The following is a 22,729-nucleotide window of genomic DNA, read 5'->3' as shown; positions in this document are numbered from 1 at the left end:
CATTTTTTTTTTTTTTTTTTTTTTTTTTTAAATATCGGCTTTTCTTAACCACGATTGACGTTTTGTGGTGGCTTGGTGATTGTCCCGGAGAAACCGATTAGCTAGATGGCAGTCAGCACTTTAAACATGGCACCTTATTTCACTGGATACCCTTTTCAAGGTAGGTAGGTTCTGCATCTGGTGAGATGAATCGATTGATCACGTTTCTTTTTTTTTTAAATTTTCGATTTTTAAAATCAATGAGATCGATGTTTAATTTTTTTCTTTTTGAAATCGAATTATGGAATTGATTGGTTAACACTTTGTAACTAATAATGATTTTTAATTGTTTCATAAATTTCTCAACGTTATTCGTAAATAATAATAAATATTATCCGAGTATTTTTATATTTATATCAAATTTTAATAAAATTTCTTCGATATAGAGATTGGAGAAACAACTGAATTCAGGATAGATATTTATATTAGATTTTTTTGTTAAAAATTTTATTTTTTACAATTTACAACCAGTGATATTTTGATTCTGGTTGATTTATCTTTGATTCACTGTCTGATATTCAAATTTTTGTTCAGTATTTATACATTGTATTTCGTGTCTAACATAAAAGATTTCTTATTATTACAAATAAATAAATATCAGTTTTGTTTATCGACTTGAAAGAAATAAATTTTTATGATTATTGTTCTTAATGTCTGTTTCGTGGTATTTCATGCAATGTTGTTTCTAGTGGAATATACCGTCGGATAAACGCCTACGATTGAAGGCTGTCCGACGCAACATCAGTAGAAAGGCTTTTTACTCGCTAGACACCTATTAATGAACAAATATTTATTATTCAATTTTATAAAATTCTATTTACTGAATACATATACAGGAATAATTAATTTATATATTTCTGATTCGTGTATTTTTTTTTATTTTAGAGTTTATTTTTAATTTATATATTTATATAATTTATATAAATTTATTATCAAAATTATTAAATAATATATAATGATATTCAATATAAATTTATCGTTCAATAATAGAAAATTTATTAACAATATGTATTAATATATTTTTGAATAAGATTGTTCTTTATCTTAAAAAATGTTTTATAATTATAATTACTAAATATTTATAAAAATTACGTATAATTTTTCCTATTATACTTTATTTAATGATTATTTATATTATAAAAAATATTTATTATATCATATACTCATTTATTCATACATTTTATTTTTGTTATATTATAAGTTGTTTATTGTATTTACGTATCATTTTTTTTCGAAAAACAAATAAAAAAATGAAATAACGGAGTCTGTGAATTATTAAATATTTATGAAGTGAGGGTAAATTATTGCATTTGATATAAAAACCATAATAATATATAAAAAAGAGGTGCGAAAATCGGATGAAAAGTCTGTCGTTCATCGTTCTATTCATCTCCATTTATTATTTCCAACGTGTAATATTTTGTATCGTTGTCGATGATAAAAACTATATTTATGTGATAATATAATAACAATAAGAAAGAATATCAAAAATACTTAATCACATAGTGTATAAATTTTTTGTGTAACATTTAAATTTTATATTTATTTTGTAGAATTTATTTTCTATAAATAGTATAATTTGACTGATGTAATTTGAAAATAATTCACTATTTTAATTATTAAAGTAGCATTATTAATATATATTAGCTATAAAAAATTTCTTACTAATATTTTAAGATTGATGTGGGCATTTTGCAACTGTACCTATGGAATATTAAAGTATAAATTATTAAAATTATAATAAAAATAGAAATGACAAAAAAAAATACATATATAATTAAAAACTAGTCAAAGACACAAATTTTAATGATAAAATTAATAAATCATAAAATGTATTTATGATGAGTTGAAGGTTATGAATATTTATGAAGTTTTAATAAAAGAATAATTAAATCATTATTCATTTTTGAATTTTAATAGATGATAAATAATTTTTGTCTATTTATATCCATCACGTAAGATTTTTTTTTTATATTTAGTTATATGCCTATATTCAACTTATACAACGTAATGTATATTCATTATTTATAAGTATTCAAATTAATTCTTAAATAATTTAAGAGTATATAAATCTAAATTAAATATAAAAAGCGATCTTATTATTTTTACATCTCTTATTTCATTTTTATCACTTTTATACACAAATATTAGATTAAAATTTGTTTTTTTGTAAACATAAATAGAAATTTGTTTTACTTATCGAGCATTGTACGTTATTGTTTTATATATTTTTTGCATATTAAGTAAATACCTGTATTTTATATATTCATATTATATCTGTACATAAAAATTCACGATTCAGTAAAAATTATTTCTCTTTTTGAACAATCCTTTGATCTACTTAAAAATGCCTAATTTTTAAAATATATTCGTATTACTAAAAAATTGAATTAAATCGAATTAATTTGAAAAATAGTTTTAAATAACTATTTACTTGACGAATAGGAATAGATTGCACAAACAATGATCAACAATATTAACATTTATATTTTGCGAATATATCGACGTCAGTCTTCTTTTCAAAGAGCAGACAGAACTTTTACAGCCGATGTTAATGGCTTTACGATGCGCTTTGAGTGAATTATTCTCTTGCGCCCGTTTTGTCTTTTTTCCCCTTTCCACGCTTTAAGTGACCTTTTTCGAACGCATTTCATCTTCGAGTTACGCAAAACATTTAATTTGAGTCCGCGAAAGCGTGAATTAATTCGGGCCAGAGTTTCGGCCATTATTTTCCATCGGAAGTGATCAAAGGTTTCGAATAAACGCGCGTGAAGTAGGCGCATGCGCGTTCGTCACTTCGAAACACGATCTCCATTACGAGTTCAATTATTATTATTATTATGGAAATAAGAAGATGCTGTTGTTGCTATTTTATTACTATTTTGAATATAGTTTAAACTAAATGTTTAGAAATAATGATACTTCTTTTTTTTAATCTTTTTATCTTTTTTGATGCAATACTTGAGATTTTATTCTAATTGGCTCTGAGTTAATAACATTTCAAAAACTGTTTATTATTTGAATTTACAAAAGTATTTTTGCATTGATGTATCTATAGTGTAAGTATCTATATAATATAAATTATTATATGTAGTTTTAAACATTGAATGGAAAAATTATAACACCAAAAAGTATATATATATGTATCTTAAAATCGAAATTAAGATTGAATATCGGGTTAAACACGTAGAATGGCAAAGTATCTTTTTTAGGATGTTAAATGAAAATAATAGGAAACAAAAATCTCTTTTTAAATTTTAATAAAAAAATATTTGCAAATTAATAATCTCTGATTGATTTTCAAATTTTTGTAATCGTCATAATAGCTGTGTCATAGGAAGAAATTATTCCGACAGAGAATGTAGTTATTGAAAGATGTAAATGATTCCGTTTAGCAAATCATGCAGACTTCGTTTGAAATATAGTGTTGAGTAACTTACTTTAAAAGCAATTCAATGTGATAAATTTCAGCAATTCATGTATCCTGAAGAATACTGGTTATTTACATTCCATTAATAATATATTTTTTGATATATAAATATGATTTTGATCAAATAATTATTCTAGAAAAAGTATAATTTTTAAAATGTCTATTTCAAATAAATAGATATCTCTGTTTTAATGATAACAAATTTAACAATACTCATTAATTTTAGAATTATAAATGAAAAATCTATATCTATGATGGAAATAGTTTTTTTATCCATATAAGTTAATAGGAAAAATAATTTTGATTTCAATAAAAAATAAAGATATAATAATCTATTTTTATTGGTCGTTTTTGTCTATCTAATAATTAAAATGAAATGTATATTATATAATGTGTTAAATCTAATGATTTGAATCAGTAAATATAAATCAGTAAGTGTAAATATGTATCTACGGTACAAACTCTACGAGTTCAACTTTAAAAATTAAAACGTGACTTATCAAGTTTTTCTCCAGTTAGTTATATTTATATTTAGTGCCGAATACCTTTTACAAATTATGTTCGTTTTTTACAAGTTTATCAAGCAATCAGAAACTGAACCTTTAATTAAAAGAAATATCTGAAATATATTACTTTATTTTTTCTTGCAACATACTTTTCATTACTTCCAGCATAATGATACAGAATGAAATATCGAACGCAATAAATCTTTATCTTGCATACCAAGCCTTATATGTGCTCAGAGACATTCTTCAATGCATAACTCACACTTTCTCCAGATCTTATACAGACTGATTACACATTTTTTTTCTTTTAATTCATTTTTGTGCACAAAATATACGATACTAAAATTTATAGAATTACTTACAAAAAACGAAAAATATCATTTTTGTCATTTATAAATGTCAATATTAAATTCTCTTGTAATAAATATGTATATTCAAATATTATATTTTTATCCTTTGTTTAGCTTAGCAATTTTAATATTCTCCGAATGATAATTTTAAATTATTTACACTATTATGTTTAAATGATTTAACCAATTAATTTTACCTTTAACTTCAAATATCTCGCGTGAAACAGGAATCTTTAACAAAAATCCAAAACAAGATATCTCTCGAATTAAAATTGTTCACAAAATTACACATCCTCGACTTAAATTTCGAAAATATCACGTTCCCTTAACGATATCTACTCCCAACAGAGACTTTCGACAAATTATCACAAAGAAGAATTATCATAAAAAATATAGAAAAAAATATCAGAGCATACATTTATACTTTTATAAATTATTTACAAAATTATACTTAATCTTATCTAAACGACTTAAAAAAAAAAAAAATCACTCGCATCCCTTTAAATAAGATCCTCGATTTGGATCCTCTATCCAAAAAATTGGTCTTACCGGATTGTAACCGCGCGAAGGCCACCTTCGAGGGGTTAAACATCGCGTTTGGGGCCGTTTCCTCGTTCTACGTCGTACCCATGAACGAAAGAAGCGCAGCACCGCTGCCTCGCCAGGCCACGCTCGTGGGCGTCGGAACGTGAAAGAGTTAAAGTACGTAGCCGGAGCCGTGGGTACCTAATGTCTGATATCGGATAGGCCCCGGGCGACGGCACGTTGATTGAAGCCTTTGCAACTCGGAACTCACACCGAACGTTAAGTACATGCATCCCTCTTGGTTACATGCGGTATACTCCCACTCAGGTACCACTGGCCACCTCTTCCTCCTCTCGTGCCGGTATGGAACGTTTCCCCTTTTCATCGAGGCCGACATTACCGATCGGGACACGTCCCTCGTAACCGTGGACCCGATTGTTTGCGCAATTCCTCATTTATCATTCGGTTACGAACGCTATTCGAAACGAACTGGAATTGGTCATTGATTCTCCCGATCGCGAGAGCAGCACACGGTTAACGAGCGGTTTGTTTTGCCATCGAGCAAATGAAAAATCGGTTCGTATCGGCATGCGGTTATAGATTTTTAAGTTAGGTTAAGTGGTTCGTTAGGTTGGTCTTCTTTTTTTTTTTTTTTTTGATACTTGAAGATATATGAGAGGATATTCGTATATATATTTTGTTTTGGTTGAAGTGAGTGAATGAAATTTGATAATGATTATTTCCATTCAACTAATTATCTTTAAAAATAATTATTTAATGTTAAATTTTTTCCTTTCTTCGTTGAATCTCTTGAATATCAAATGGGAGAAGCGAAATAAAATAATATTGATAAGATTAGCATTAATGGTAATGATCAGGAAACATCGATAAAGGCTCATCTCTTCCCTTAAGAAAAGAAAAATCTCTTTCTAATTTTGTAACTCTCTTCTAAATCTTTCAACCTTTAAGCACTCGTTAAAACACATATTAGAAGATCCTTCTCTTAAGGAAGGCATTACTTAACATTTAACTACATATTAATACATATTAGAAGCTCTCTCAGAACATAAAAGATTATTATTCTCTATCAAAGAAAAGACATCTTGCATAAAATAGATATAACCTTAAAACGCGTGTATGACAGTGTAATGAATTTGCAAAATAAGTAATACAGGGATAATATAGGGGTAGTAAAATGTCGTTACGATATCACGTAACATGTCGAAGATAAAATTTTATGGCACAATGACGCGTAATAACGTCGAAAAAAAAAAAGAAAAGAAAAAAAAAAGAAAGGAAAAAAAAAAGAATCTTCGTTATTGATGACAGAAGGTGACGGTAGTGGTCTTTTTCTCGAGGCTCGAGTTTGATAAATTAAAGCACTTGATCGCGGCTATTCCTAGTCAAATAGATGTTGTCCAACAAATACCGGCACATCATTGTCCAACACAAGCGATGCCCGAAGGTAAATTTTAATAATGCGAGTTGCGTCGAGCGAATTCAAATCGGGGGAAGCCCCTATCGCTTCATATCGGCACGATCATGGATATTAGCGTGATCGCCCACAATCAATTACCTGTTATCAATAATTCATGCTGGAAATTATTTTCTCGATCATTCCGCACTCGATCGGCCCTCTTTTATCTTTTCTACGGGGTGGTCTTACCTCCGCGACGAGATATAAAGTTTTCAAGCATGTTAATGAGTCGAAAGTTTTTCTTCTTTTTTTTTTACTCTTTTGAATCGCTTTGAAGGAAGTAATATCTTCGTAATTTAGAAATAGGATTTAAAAATAAAACACGTGGAGTAACCAGGTCTCTTAATTATATAAATTAGGATAAATTAGGATGTGAATAAAGGGGATTTTTGGGCATAGTGGATGTAATAAGGACAATGTGGAAGGAAGATTTATGATTTGAATTAATTTTTAGTAGTAAATATTGAGCTCCTCTTTTTTTTTTTGAGATTCGTTGAATTGGATTTAAGAGGAATCGAAGTAACGATATAAAAGAGGAGGAATTATCGAATGAATTAATGGTCATTTGTAAGAAAGGAAATTGAATTAAATTTTTTTTCATACTTCAAAAATTTTAAATTGTTACTTTTGTTATTTGGAATTAAACAACTTGAAATTTATTTGATATAAATCATAAATCATAAATCATAAATCATAAGTCATAAATCATAAATAGGAAATAGGAAATAAAATTGCCAGAAATTTCTTTGTTAGATTCCATTAAAAAAAAAATATTTTTAAATTATGTTCAAATAATTTTTAGAAAAAAAAATCACAAAATATTTTCAAAATTAATTATATATTGGTGCGATATTAGATCTTAATGGAAATTGATTGATTCGAGAAAGAAAAAAATATATTAAAGCAAATTCCAAATTGAATAATTAAATATCGTACAATTAAAATGAATAATTTTTTCTTTGTTATCCTATTCTAATATTCGAAAATAATAATTTTAAAGAAAATGAAGATCATGAAGATAAAATGATCGTTTAAGTATGCCTAGAATAATTCGCGAGGGTTTTGCTGGGGTTCTGTAATAAACGTTCATCGATATTCACCACGGGAAGGAATGAAAACAGAACTAAAAGACTTGTTCACGCGGTTGATTGTCGAACATTCAGATCCGTGACTCGTGTTAAAGTCCATTAAAGCGCAAATAAAATCATACGAGTTACGAAAGATTCGTACAATGCTTAGTTATGAAACAAACGAGAATTTTACGTCCATCTTGTTCCCATTATATGTATTTAAATTCAGAGAAGAATCAATCACAAAGTTTATTACATATGGGAACAGGAATAATAAAGGTATTTTTATCAGTATTATTGGATTTGAGATTAGGAGTTAGATTAGATTAGATTTATTTTATTTTAAATTGGATTAAGTTTTCATCAAATTAATAAAATTCTTCACAATATTCACAAATATATCAAAAATTAATCAAGAAACATCGATCAATATTTTTCCATCATAACAAATTAAAATTAACAAAATCAATTTTTTATCAAAAATAATTTTCGAATCGAAAATTTTTCAAACTGCATTAATCAAGTATCAAGTTCAGATATTTAAAATTTAAACTTCTCTTCCAAACACAAATTTCAACACGCACATCCATCCCACGATTCTACATCTTCATCCCACACACCAAGCCAGATCACCGATTACAAGTTAATCCATCGATTCAAGATATACAATATCCACTACGTTTCGTAACGGAGGTCACGGAGGTTGGTTATGCAGAAAATTTCACGTATTGTCGCACGAGTAGGGCCCAAGGGGAAGGAGACCCAATCCGTGACCAGGGTTTCGAGCCCGTTTTGGGCCTGAGCTCACGACTCGACGAAGAGGAGAAGCGAGCGAAGAGCGAGAAAGAGAGGGAGAGAGAGATCGAGTCGGCGGCGGCGGTCGGCGCCTTTTGATCTTGCCTGTAATCCCGTCGGGCCCCGCGGCCTGACTGACGTCATGAGAGGTGTCCGAGGGCCGGTACGTACGCGACGATACCGCCTAAGTGTGCGGTGTGTGCGTTGCACGCGCTTGTGGATATGTCCTTACGGGCCATACGGGGCCCCAGGGGTGGGGGATGTAAATCTCGCGGAGTTGATGAATGACGAAACGGGACTACTTTGGCGGCACCACGAAACGGCCGATGGAGGCGCTGGTGGGGTGCTGCCTTTTTGAATTATGCCGTGGTAATTAGCAGAAGTTTTTCGTAGCAGGTGTTACCAATGGTGGACCTCGGTGTAACGACAGGCCCATTACTACGATGATTATCAATTTTTAGCGAGTCGTTAGCTCTCTCTCCTCACGATTGCCTATTTCTCTTTTTCTTTTTCCACCATTGAAATTGGAAGAAAAGTTTTTTTTCGGATCGATGTTGGCAGATATTGATCTATTACGTTTTCTAGTGCAAAGTACTTTTGCGCGTTAAACTACTCGCAAAATTTTTGAATCTGATCTCGATTTATTGGATTATTTATAATTTGTAGAATAATCTTAAGGTTCGTTCGCTATGTTGTTATTGAATTCAAAAAATTGCACAAGTTCATCGTATATATCTCTAAATCATACTTTTGATTGAATTGACTTTTTGCTTAATTTTAATTGTACAAAATACCACTTGCTAACTTTGAATAATAAAAAACATTATTCCCTGAAAGTTGAAGTTAAATTATTTTGAGTTGCTAATAAAAAAATTTAATAAAATTTAATAAAAAAAAGACCTATCGATCAAATTCCGATTTTAAATGTACAAAAGAAACTTAGGAAAGTAGTGATTAGGAAAAAAAGAATTTTGCCAATACATTTCGTTCCACCCTAGTAACCATGCTATTGTAGGTTTCGAATCGTTAAGTTAATCACTTGCAATATCCATCTTTTCTTATCACAGGATTGGAGAGACGGATAGCGGATAAAATATCCACGGACACGGACATAGAGTTCAACGTTTCGTCTAGGATTACTCTAAGAAATAAGACGTTATAGACGGGAAGACTTACGAGAACTCTTGCACCCCCTCGAGCAATGCGTTTGAAACAATGGTTCTTTATCGCATCCAATTACCGGAGCGCGTCGTAAACTTTATATCGCGATGTAGTAAGTCGTGGCCATTTGCTTGTTGCGGCGACAGTCGTTTTTCGTTTTAATGCAAATTTACGGTGAATATACAAATTGACGAGGACCGTGAGGGAAATTAATTAACACATGTTACAGAAACGTACGCCGGATGATTTTCGAATGGTGCTACTTGTACGAGTCTTTCCATACTCTAATTAACGGAACATCGGTTCAATTTTAATCTTGCATCTTTTCTTCGCTTCTTGAAATGAAATATCGAGTTATTAGGATATTAAATTTAATTAATCTCGAAGTTTAATTGTTATTCTTTAGTTTTCTTTCGCACGAGCAAAAAAGAATTTTTGCATTAAAGTTTTGATTGTGTAAAATAAAGAAAAAAAAAATTAGCACATCATTTTATTAAATAAGCATTCACTTTTAATGCGCTAACTATTCCATATCAAAATATTTGTTCTTTATTGATTCTTGGAAATTCTTTTCTCTAGATGAAAATACTTTCAATACTTAAGAGATGCAATAATTTACACAGAGGTAGGTAGGCATGGAGACATTATATGGACATCTTAAATATGTCGTATCACAAATCAGAATATTTCAAACAAGAGAGACTATCCTATTGACTGTATACATGAAAACATATAGCAATATAATTAATAATAATTATACAACACAAAAATAATTACCTATTTGTAAGACATCTTTAAGTCTCTTAAGAAACTCGTAACGATGTCTTAACTAAAAATCCTTAAAGTTAAATTATTTTAAATGCCTTCCAAGAATCACCAGAAATCTTGCACGAGAGAAATTCCATTTTTTCCACATTCAATCGTGCGTGTTAAATAATTTTTAATATCGAATTCAAAAATTTAAGAAAATGTAATCCCCTGTGTATCGCAATACGCGCTTTAATTCAACAACAATTTCCTTTGAACATATATGATTTCGTAATTCGTGGTAAGGTTAATACGCTTTCCATCCACGCTAATTCCCACGCTTCTCGATATCATAAAGCGGATTTTACATTATCTTCATTCTTCTTGCAGGTCAAGGTCGTGTGAATCAACTTGGAGGGGTTTTCATCAATGGGCGCCCACTACCAAATCACATTCGTTTAAAAATCGTGGAAATGGCGGCAGCCGGGGTTAGACCTTGCGTGATCTCTAGACAATTGAGAGTCTCGCATGGATGTGTGTCGAAGATCTTGAATCGTTATCAAGAAACAGGATCGATAAGGCCAGGTGTGATAGGTGGTAGCAAACCACGAGTCGCAACGCCGGAAGTAGAGGCGAGAATCGAGGATATGAAGAGACAAAATCCTGGGATATTCAGCTGGGAGATTCGTGAGAAATTGATAAAGGTCTGTTGATAATGTCTGTATGATAGATAGATTGCAAATGTTTATGCAAATTGATTAGAAGATTTGTATGAATCGAAAAGTTCGAATTTATTTTTTCCTTTTTTTCTATATTCTTTGGATTATTGCATAGATATTTAAATTTTGCGCAAGCATTTGCATTGTCTAATGATATAATGGAACTTTTGAACAGGAGAAATCATAACTAATAACTAATGACGTGTAAATATATTGAGCTAGATTAAGCAATTACAAGATAAATCACTTGTGATAAATCAAAAGTTAGCATTAATCATATAAGTAATACTAGAAATTTTCAAAAAGAGATCTTACACTTCTACTTTCCTCCTACATTGAGTTTAATGATATATTCCTTTTGAAGATATATATATATAAAACTTTAATTTTCTTATAGCAATTAAATAACGTAAAATTATAAATTTTAAAGTGTAATCATTGGAGATTCAATGAAAAATAAGAAAATAAAGTTTGATTAATTTCCATTAGTATACTAACTGGTCCAACGTGGTTCTGCCAGCAGGATGGTATCTGTGACAAAGCGTCAGCACCGTCAGTTTCCAGTATCTCGAGGCTTCTTCGTGGCCCTACGAATCAGACTCGTCCCGGGGATGACCCTCGACGAAATCATTCCATCGACGGGATACTCGGTGAGTCTTCTCGTCATATTTCTCTTTAAATCAAATTTTCACGTAATTTCACCGTATACGATTTATATCAATACAAAATTCCTCGATTCCTTTTATCATCGCGCTTCATAGAACTGTAAAGAAAAAGATCGATGGAAAATGACGCAGGGAACCGATAAAGATGTTCACGATTGATACGTGCAAAATTCATCGTTTTTAGCACCGCGTAAACCAGTAGATCGACGTAAATGAAACGTTTGAGGCGAATTGAAGCGATAAGCGTGATTACAGTGCGCCTCTATATTAATCGAGTTAATTTTCGACCGGAACGATAAATGACACGCACGGGTATACTTATTGGTAATATTTTTGATTGGGTGAAAAAAGTAACGCGATTCGAGCAAGTGTAACTTGTAATTTTTTTCGATTATTACGATATACTTCTTACAGATGAATTGCACGATAAAACCCCCTAAAACCCGCGACGAACCCATGACTTTTGAACATTTTCAAAAGAACGACCAATCAACGATTTCAATCTTGTCAATTAAAAAAAAAAAGCGGATGCAAAGGAACGACAATAAAGTATAACGATAGAGAGTGAATAACAATCGTATAAATTTTATCTAAATCGCGAAAAACTTTCCCCATCCACGCCGTGGAGGAATCACCAATGATGAATATCATTGGATAAATCTATTCATCGCGAAACTTTTGCTCGCTCGAAGTTTGAATAGTTTCGGGGGGAAGGGGGAGGGGAGGCAGGAAGAGATTATTAACAGGAATATAGGTCCGGCCGGCGGACGTAAAGGGAGTTCCTTCCTTTTTTATTTATTGGCGCGGTGAACCTCACGAAGAAATATTAGGCGTCCCGTGGCGCGTAGATGTGTCGAGTTTATTACCTTGTCGGGAAGATTTAGTTTTGATTAGATGTACGCCTGGAATTGCAACCCCGACGCAAGAACCCCTTGGATGGCCCCTACCTGTTGATCGGTTCGCGCCATCGCGTAACAAACGAACAAATCTTCATTTTCGCCCCTGAAATTACGTTGTAGAACAAGTCTCGTAGTTTTGAAATGGAATCTGGAATAAGGTGTCTTCTAAGTGAAATGTTGCATGATTTAGCGAAGTTTGTATTCTCACGATCATATTTTCCTTGGAATAAAATTACAGAAGGTATAATGGGCCGGCTACGATTGCGCTTCTTTCTTAAGGAATAATCTCGGTGTGTATTCCTCCTCATCAGGCGAATCAATTCTTCTCTTGCGTTGGATAATCCGCGCCTCGTGCAAATTAATTTGTCGATGCTAATGATAATTGTGATATTTTCTTTTCAATTCGAACGGTTGATAATGGAAACGATAATGCGAATTATCTTCTTTCTTTCTTTCTTCCTTTTTTTTTTCATAAAGACATTCTTTGAAGTTCGAAAAATTGAAAAGTAATTATAATGTTTTGATCAACAAAACGTTAAGTAAACTAATAAGTTATTTTACACTTGGCAGAAACAATCATACATCTTTTTTTCATCGAGATAAAGATTTATCGACTCAATAATCGTTATTAATTATTAAATATATAAAATACTTTCATCGCCTCGATCGTCGTTATTTCTTTTCCTTAATCCTTGATTCTTGATAATTATTTTCGTCATTAAATCTTATTACGAATGTCTCTCTTCTCGCAATCGTTTCCACGATTCAAATGCCATGATCTTTTAAACGGAATCATATGCAAACGCTCGACCCGAGCATTTTTTTTAACCGTCGTCCTCGTTAGAAACGAAACGAACAGTTAATACAAAACGGAAAGGTAAAAAAAAAAAAAAAAAACAAGGAAAAAGGTGGCGGGCGCGCAAAAAACCGCGCCAGAAGAGAAGGTAAAAAGGTAGAAGGTCGAGCGGGAGAGAGCGGAAGGAGAGGACACGAGGTGGAAGAACGCGTACACACGCGGCGTGTGGTCTCTCGTGCTCCGTATCCGGCTGCCTCTAATCTTACAAACCGCCAACACCATGGCAAGCCTGCCGTTTTCGTTCGAGGAACAACGGGGCTCGGCCTCTATTGATTTAGACGTTCCGCAGATCTTGGTAGTCGGGCGAAACTGTCAGGGATAATGATAATAACTGTCCATCTTGACTAGTAATTGTTTACATGGTTTTTTGGACGATTCACCCTTTGCGGTTCTCTTGTCTGTGCATTGTGCACTGTCTGACAGCCCGATGTCGTGGATCTCGTAACGATATTTGTTTCGTTCGGATGGAATTTTCGAACGTGCGACGAGAATTTTGCTTCTTTCGTTTAAATGAATCGAGGGTAAAGGATGGTATTAATTGATTCGTGGAATGTTACGCAATTTTAGCGTAGATTTTTTTTTTACGTATAAATTCAATTGATCAAACGGATTTATAGATTTTGAAAAGGAATATAATAATTATAGCATAATCTAAATTATTAATTTCTAACTATATGATTGTATCGCGATAAATAATTAAATTCTATGTCGTAATAAAGAAACATTTTAAAGAATGCATATAATTCGATCATGTTGTTCGTATGACGATTTTAATCAACGACAAAAAAAAATGATGCGGACAGATTGAACAAACAATGAAGCGCGAACAATCAAGACGTTTTCTGTTATTTGTTGAACGAAACCGCGATATAGGTGAGCGTTGACTAGTCGTGGAAAGCGTGAAGGCTTCGAGAAATGGTTAGATGTTCTGCTCAAACCGTCACGAGGATTTACGGCCGCGGCGAGGTCTTTAATCTCGAAGAAACCGCCGTGCACTTCGCGGCGTTCAACTTCATGAATTCGAGCTGACGTTCGCGCAGGTGCTATTGATTTAGACGTTCGTTCTCGTCGATCGATCGACTTAATTCAGGAATCGACGCATAAATTGCCGATGCGGAGTCAAGAGGGAATTATTACTCAAAAATGCGCGCATAATCAACGATAAATTCGTTCTAATCAATGATTTAAAGAAATTTTTGAGCGTTTCTATATTTTTATTTTTAAGAGAGAATTATTTATCAATTTACAAATTAATTGACATTGTTTCTAATTGGAATATTAAATTATGTCAACTCTTTAAGATAAATATACACAAAATATAAATTAAAATAACCAATTCTTCTATCTTCCAAATTTCATTTTTATCATATATTCAATTTATTGAAGTACAATACCTTTAAATTCAATTAATTATACCAGAATATAATATTCAAAATTCCAAATCTATTTCAACTTTTTCATCCAAAGTTATATTTATATACATAACAGGCTAAAAGACTGAAATATTTATATGGATTAAATTCAAACTTCAATCCTAAACTTCTCTTTCCTTTCTACTTCCAATATGGCGAAAAGAATTTTACCCTCGAGTTTTCTAACCCAACCTAACCTCCAAACCAAGGAGCACAGTGGAAGACGAAGAAATTAACGTCAGAGCAGGCGCGTTCGCAATTACGTTGTCGTAAAACTCAAACTCGATTGGATGGACGAAAGAAGAGATTTCCGGTACGGTGCTCGCGTTGCCGTAGCCAAGAGACAAGGCAACGGATCCCCGTGTTGGACAGGCTTTCGTTTAGCTCGGGTGGGACGGGACATGTCAAAGAACTTAATTTCTTCGCGGCGGACCCTAATTTCTCCGGTGTTTTAGTTTAGTATAGGTTCGGCTGGCACGGCTGTAATCAGAAGGGCCTTAATGGTGGGTTGCAGAGTCCGGCGTGTGAACTGTGGGCGTGAACGACTCGCTTCCTATCTTCGGTATCTGACGTGCAGCACGTGCTGGGACTGGGAGACCGTCTTACAGCTATTAAGAAGCGTGCTCCGTAACATCTATCCACGATATCTCTTCGACCTTACCTTACTTGTCGATTCCCCTCGTCGATAAGAGACGTTCCTCGGTGGAATTCCTCCTTTATGTAGTCACGCAGACGAAGGAAACGCACAGCCGGTTCTATAATTAATTTCGCTTGGGATCGCTTGGACGGAGGCGACCGAATAATAACGCGGGAACGATTTGTTTATTGTCGTCGTGAAAGATGTAAAGTTTATACATCTGTCGAGTGCGCTCATTTGAGAAGTTTTTTTTATTTCCTCGATGAGTCAATCCTTTAAAGTATTCTCGGATATTGTGCGTTCGCTTTGAACCTTTTCAGCAGTTTTTATTCTTAATAGAAATAGAAAGCTTTATGGAATTGTTTTATTCTCGATATTGGATTTTTTTCCTTCAAATATTTTTCGCGCATAGGATTTTAATATATGTTCGTTATATATGTTGTTTTTCAGGTGGAAGTAGCGGTGATGATTCGGATACAGAGAGTGAACCGGGAATCGCTTTGAAGAGGAAGCAACGTAGAAGCAGGACCACGTTCACCGGTGAACAATTGGAACAACTCGAAGCAGCTTTTCATCGAACGCAATATCCCGATGTGTACACCAGAGAAGAATTGGCGCAAAAGTAATTATATTTTTTATATTTTAAAATTTAAAACGTCGATTTTTAAACGTCGAACAATAAAATATCTTGAAGAATATTAAAACGTTTAATAAAAAAAAAAAGAGGGAGAGAGAGAAAGAGAAAAGATTAGAAAGCAAAATATATTTGTCCAATTTGTTTCTTTTAACAGTTTAATAAAGTGATTAATCTAGAATCTCGATCTTATTGTTATTTCCAGAACAAATTTGACCGAAGCACGTGTTCAAGTGTGGTTCAGCAACAGGCGAGCAAGGCTTCGCAAACAATTGAACAGTCAACAATTAAACGCTTTCAACACAATGAGCTTGCAATCCTTTCAAACACAGCACTACGGTAGCAGTGCTGAAAGTTATCAGAGCTATGGGCAAGCATCGGTGGCTGCGGCCGCAGCAACCACGGCCGGCTATCCTCAGCATTACAACTATAGCGAGAATTACTACGCTGCTCAGCAACAGTGGCCAAGACCGACTGCCGAGAATTATGGGTGAGTTAATATTTATCAAAGATTTTTATCAAAGATCAAAACGAGGCTGAAATCCTGCCAACTTGAATTCTCATTGAATCAATCATTTATGTAATCATTCATCCTGTGATTTAATGTAGTTTGCTCGAAATAATTTCTATATTCAATCAAAATAATTACGGGATTTTCTCGACGGAAACGAATCTTAATTCTACCATTTTTTTCTTTTTTTTTTTTTTGTTATTAAGATTAAACGAAACGTACGAGTTTAACTTAAAAATTTTTGAATAATCGTCCATGATAGGATATAATTTATATATTGTTAAATTTTCTAATTTCAAAAACATCGATTTCAAACTTTTTTTAAACTCGCGAATAACTTTAATAAGATATCCCGATTTCGTGAAATTTCGTGTCACCGCTAATTCTCTCATTTTGCAAAACTTAAAAGCTAAAGAGGAAGAAGGACCCCCCACGAGGTCCACTATCGAAGCAAAGTACACGTTGTCGGGGTAGAGATACATTATCCCGGACGTTTAAAACTGGCGGAGGGGAAAGCGTAGCAGAAAAAAGGGAAGAAATCCGGGAGAAAGAGCGGAGCAGCTTGTGCTCACGGGGTGTTTCGAACAATTAATTCAGCCATTGTGGCGTAATAACAGGTTGGCGAAATGCTCGCCTGCTGCAGCGTGCTGTTACACGCCGAGTGCAGAGGCCAATTCGCTGCAACGCAGACCGCAAACGACGAAAGTCTTAGGAGAAGTAGTGAGAAATTGAAAGTGGAATCTGGGAAGTAGAGAGAAACGAGAGGAGGAAATTGAACTGAGCGATTGCTTTTCAAATTTCTTTTTTTTTTTTTTTGTTAAATTTTAGAGTTATTTTAGAAAATCGATGAATTATCTTTTTACATATCGTGATTTAAGTGCATTTTTCTAAAAAAATTAATGAAAAATTTCGAAATCTTTATGAGCACGTGTAGTAGTAATTTATTACGATAATAGAAATTTTAAGAAAAATTTCCATTGAATATATATATAAATTGTCCATTAGATTTTAAGTTAAAATTACCATCATTTAATTTTTATCAAATTAATCTGTTTAAAATGAATTGAAACGAATATTATTATATTCGTTACATCGAAAAATATTATAGTTAATCACTGAAGATATATTGCCATCATTTTTTTCTTTTATTTCACTTTTCATTAAAGAAATACCATTATTATACATACATATTATCATATTAATTTTTATAATGCCAATATATACAATAATTTTCATTTTCGTTCCCCATTTGATCACGATACGTATTGAAGAAATATCTCTACAAAATAATTTCTTTGAATTCCATTTCTTCCCAACTATGCGAATTTCAAGTCTTCTCAACGAATCCCGAAAGAGATATATCTCTCCAGAAAAAGCAGGAAAAAGCAGCGAGGATAAAGAGAAAGCTTGAAAAGATGGAACAGGTGAGACGAAAGAGTAAAAAAAGAAGAAAGAAAGGAGAGAGAGAGAGAGAGAGAGCCGTTTGGTCGGCATGGTGAGGCAGTCGAGACCCCACCAACACGTTTTCTGTGTGGTCCTCAATTATGTTGCTTCTTCGGCCCCCGTAATGAAACGCTACCGGCTAATAATCCAACGCGGGTCTTGATCTTCGCCGATGATCCAGCTTTAACCGGGGAGGAGACTTCGTGGCCTTCTCCTTCACCCCGGAAGCGGAATACGACCTCGACCGCCACGGATTTTCGGTTGCTACAAATTCTTTCATTACAACGAACGTTTCTCATCCATTTTATCGGCTCCTCGATACTTGCACAAGCATGAAAATCTCATTGGACGAGATTGCGCCACGCGATTCGACTCGGACGATATTACCGCCGTTTGAATTTCGCGGCGAGGCGCGGCGCGCTTAACGCGCATGCGTTTTATGGATTCCGTTCTTACGCGCGCAATAATCATCAGCGGATTTTTTTACGATAAATTTAATCGTCGTTGTGTCGTGTCGGTGGGATTGAAGGTATAAATGGGAAATTTTGGTGGTTAATTTACCGATTGGAAAAAGATTGGAAGGGATTTTTATGCGACAATGATGAAATTCTGGCGAAATTTAAAGGAGATTGGGATGTTTAAAGAGCGAAAGAACATGCGAGGCATGAAATGAATATTAATCGTGTAAGAGGTTTCGGGAAGATTCGGGGAAAAAACGAAAAGAAAATGATATGGTTCCTGGTCGTCGAATTAGGACCACTTAAAATTTTCGGGATTTTTTTATTTTTTAAGGAAAGATATAAGTGAGTTTTGATAGCGAAGTTATCGATTGGTAAGGTATTATTAATAATTGAAGTTTCGTTTTTTTATTTAATTTCGTCTAAATAAATGAGATATTTCATCAACAATGGAAAATTTCTATAATAAATTTCTATGCAACACGAATTACAATTATTTACTTTTCTATGCTAATTCACATATACTAGAATTTATAATTTGCCAGATTATTGATGAGATAAACTTATAAAACTAATCATCAAGGATTAATTAAATTCAAAAGTAATAATAATAATAATAAATCGACTTGTGAAAATAATCCATTTCTCAAATAAGTTCATTTTTTATCCCATTCGAGATATCTATTATTTTTATTTCACAAGTCACAAAAATCCTCCAATCCTTCGAAAAGAAATATTTAAGATAATTATTGCTCTCTGATAACCAGCCCTGATTCAACCCACCGATATAAATATCCCATATTCCTTCTCCGATCAAAAACCTCCCCGTCCCGTAAGAAACCTCCCTTAATTTCACCAATCGTCGATTATAAATTATTCATTCCCGCTAAGCCTCGTCGGAATTCATTAACACTTCCATAGAAATAAACATGATTTGTGGGATGATGGTTGGCTAAGGGGAAAATAGATTCGTAGACCGGGGCACGGGGACAGTCGATAAATCCTCGAGCTTCCGCCACACCACCGTGCCAAGAAGAAGGAACGTTTCGAAGAAGGAATTAAGGGAGGACGAGAAAGGACGGGGGAAAGGAAAAAAAAAGTGCGCGGAGAGGGGGTGCACGAGGATAAGGGAGGAGGAGAGAGAGAAAGAAAGAGGAGAGGAATTAAATGGTTCCAACATCGGCACGCTTTAGGGGTCCTTAACCGGTGCTGCTGTGCCGAAACGGTCAAAAGGGCCGCTACTCCGTTTTGAAATCGGTTGTTGGCAGCCTCGACACGCCCTAAACGATTCGTACTCCGCGTATACGTGTGCGAGCGTGAAGCTTGTGCCCGCTCGGTATCGGTTTGCAAACGAGCAGCGAGGTTTGATTGCACTGCGAAACGAGGGAGAAGTGGCCGCGGCGGTTACTTTGAAACGTCGCGAGAAACGAAAAGAGAATTTCATCCTGAGGTTATGCGCGGCCAGAACTGCACCGCGTTTTTAATACTTTGATACGGTTGCCCCCTGCTCCATACTGGAACGTGGCCTCGTCTCGTCGTAGTTGCTTTACATTCGGTGTAAAACGCTTGCTTTCCGCATCGGTGATCTCTCGGTGAATCGACCTCGTCTTGGATCCGCTCCACAATCCAAACTGATTCGAGAAGAGTCCAGACGATTCTTTCAATACGACGACGCAAGGTGTATTTACAAGGAAAAAGAAAGATGAAGATGGTTGAAACGAAATTATATAGTTTGAGGATTTGTTGTTATGTTATTAATCGATTATGCAAATATTTTTATTATATCTTTATTTGCAAATATATAACCGTTTAAAATCGATTTAATAACTTTTATATTCCTTCCTTTTTCGTAACGGGATAATAGAATTGACTCTATCTCTGTTTATCCTTGAACGAACCCAATGAAACGTCCATTGCATACCTCCTCTTTTCTTGTTGCAGATTGTTCAACGCCTCTCACTACGGTAGCAGCAATCTGGCTTCTAATTTAACTTCCAGCAACTTGAATTTGGGCAGCCTGAGCGGCAGCGTCAGCCCCACGGCGTCGAATATGAGCGCGTGTATGGTTCAGGGCGCGTCCTCGGGGGTGCCTACCCCTGCAGCGATAAACCATCACGTGACACCTCACAGTCCCAGCGAGGCGAAGAGTGGTTATCCCTATTTGGGTGGTATAGAGTCCCAAGTCTGTGGCAGAGTTCATTGAACTATGGAGTTAAAAAGATGGCGGAGGGGGAAAGGCGAGATCGATGTTTTTAATCTAGCTTTTTAAAGTGTTTTTTCAACCTTTTTCGAGTTGCGATATTCTTTTGTTAATATTTATGAGCAATTTGTGACTCTTTTCTCTTATGGTATAAGGTAAGGAAAATTTGAAAAATTAACAAAGATTTCGATTAATGTCGATGAATTGACTAACAGCATTATTGTCTTCGGGTTAACAAAAAATTTGTATAACGAGGGGATGATTGAGCTTGACATTTTCTGTGGAATATGACAATATGTAAGATATGAAGAAGCGCTAAAAATTATTGATTAATTAAGAATCATAACGGTGAATTTCTGAAAAACAGGTTGGGAATCACTGATTTAATTCTTTTTTATTTATAATTCTTCGAAGATTATGATCGTGATCGAATATTTGTAGGATGGATCGCGATATTTATGAGATATTCTTTCGTTAATATTATTAAAAAAAAATTGAGATATTTTAAGAAATAATTTTTAAAATTGAAATCTTATTTTGAATAAAAAGAAGAAAAATTGAAAGGATATCTACGATTTTTCTATTGTAGAAATAATGGACAAATAAAGTACATGATACTTTATTCATATATTAATATTTATAAATGAAGAAATATGATTTTATCAGATCTCATAAGATCTCACAAGTATTGCAATCCTTTTAAAATTGAAACAACAAAACACCATGAAAAAAAGAATATAGTAAGTAATGCTTCTTTGTAAGAAATGGTGGTATAAAGATCTATCTATTAACATAGAATGATATAAATATTATATTTATATATTGTTTCTGGAGAAATTGAAAAATCCTCCTTTTTGAAATTTTTAAAGTTATAATTTTAAAGCTGCCATGAGATGAAAATATGTGTATATAGCATGAATATTTCATTGTATATCTATTGTAAGTTTTTATCGTTTCTTTTTTTTTTTCTTGTAGAGATGAAGCGTATGTATAATTTCTGTTAATTATATTTTAAGGTATCTTAATTTCTTTTAGATCCTTAAAGTTATTGTTTTCTTCGGAAGAAGAATTTTAAAACGTTAATTTTTGGAGGCTTGTATTTATTCATTAATACTCGAATGTTACGGATGATAGAAAGTCATTCATATTATTTTTTGGCGTTGATAAGATACTTGAGAAGATTATGCCTTAATATTACATTTTCAAATATGTATATTAACAACTGTGCTTTAAATTGTTTTTTTTTTTTTGCGAAATCATTAAAAATATAGTTGTTTAATGAACTCGTTATTAAGAAGTCATAAAATTTGTTGATAATTATTATTGTTGTTAAATAAGGTTCACGTATATTCACTATTCTGTACAGTTTAAATCATATTTCATTAATTAACATGTGCATATTTAAGTATCCCTATTATATGATTAATAAATCTATGCCCAATGACACTAACAATTATCCTAAAGAGTTATTAACATTTATATAACCATATTGCTGTCCACGGATTTGAAGAAAGAAAAAAAAAAAAGGAAAATTCCTAATGGAAGGAATTTACATTTAAGTCACTTTCTACGCGTTAAGCCATCATTATAAGAAAAATTAAATTATCATAGAAATTTTGTTTGACATTTGACAGCATTGATACGAACTATTATTGAACTATTACTTAAATAGTTGTAAATAAACTGCTTATAAAAAATCGAAAAGATTTTCGAAACTGAGACGATGAGAGAAACATTGCGTATATTATGCAATAAAATATTGTTATAATTCCATATATTTCTAAATTTTCTATTTTTAGATTTTATTTTGTATAGTTAAAAATTATGGTAATTGGTAATTAATCGAGTCACTACGAGGTGCCTTAACATTGCCTTTTCTCTCTTTGAAAAAATTGACGATGGTCGAAAACTGATTAAATTTGTTTTTTAATAAGAGAACGATAAAATATTTTAAAAGATGGTCAAATATCTATTGAAAACAATTATTATTGGATAAATAATCGACTTTATCGATTCGATGATTTAATTGGCCAGTTAATTGCGGTTATTATGTACAAAGACGATTTTATTCGATGCACATAATATTCTTGTACTCATTAATTATAATTGCCAATATATAATTCATTGTTGCAGAATAAAAGAACATTTAAAAGGAATTGTTGATTCATTATTTTATTACTTTCACTTTATCGATT

The 22,729-nt window shown here is 33.0% G+C and overlaps 1 protein-coding gene across 3 annotated transcripts; it reads left to right on the top strand.

Moving 5' to 3' along the window:
- Positions 1-22,690, top strand: LOC108004392 (protein gooseberry-like). Of its 3 annotated transcripts, none has more exons than XM_062085139.1 (6): positions 1-160; positions 10,491-10,804; positions 11,343-11,469; positions 15,739-15,910; positions 16,128-16,412; positions 20,276-22,690. In XM_062085139.1, the coding sequence occupies exons 1-6, from the start codon at positions 106-108 to the stop codon at positions 20,535-20,537; spliced, it is 1,215 nt and encodes a 404-aa protein (XP_061941123.1). In that variant the 5' UTR covers positions 1-105; the 3' UTR covers positions 20,538-22,690. The 3 variants fall into 3 exon arrangements, with proteins under 3 accessions (XP_061941123.1, XP_061941122.1, XP_061941124.1); XM_062085138.1 differs by having other exon boundaries at positions 11,340-11,469; XM_062085140.1 differs by having other exon boundaries at positions 37-164; positions 11,340-11,469.
- Positions 22,691-22,729: the final 39 nt, after the last annotated feature.

This window comes from Apis cerana, linkage group LG14 (assembly GCF_029169275.1).
Source record: "Apis cerana isolate GH-2021 linkage group LG14, AcerK_1.0, whole genome shotgun sequence".
NCBI classification, from domain to species: Eukaryota; Metazoa; Arthropoda; class Insecta; order Hymenoptera; family Apidae; genus Apis; species Apis cerana.
Note: the sequence above shows the minus strand (reverse complement) of the source record. Positions and strands in the feature narration are given on the sequence as shown.

Bases quoted from the DNA above. Each gene is read 5' to 3' on its own strand.
- LOC108004392 (XM_062085138.1), top strand. From the start codon at position 106: ATGGCAGTCAGCACTTTAAACATGGCACCTTATTTCACTGGATACCCT. The intron at 11,470-15,738 runs GTGAGTCTTCTC...GTTGTTTTTCAG, and splicing joins TTCCATCGACGGGATACTCG to GTGGAAGTAGCGGTGATGAT. The intron at 16,413-20,275 runs GTGAGTTAATAT...TTCTTGTTGCAG, and splicing joins CCGACTGCCGAGAATTATGG to ATTGTTCAACGCCTCTCACT.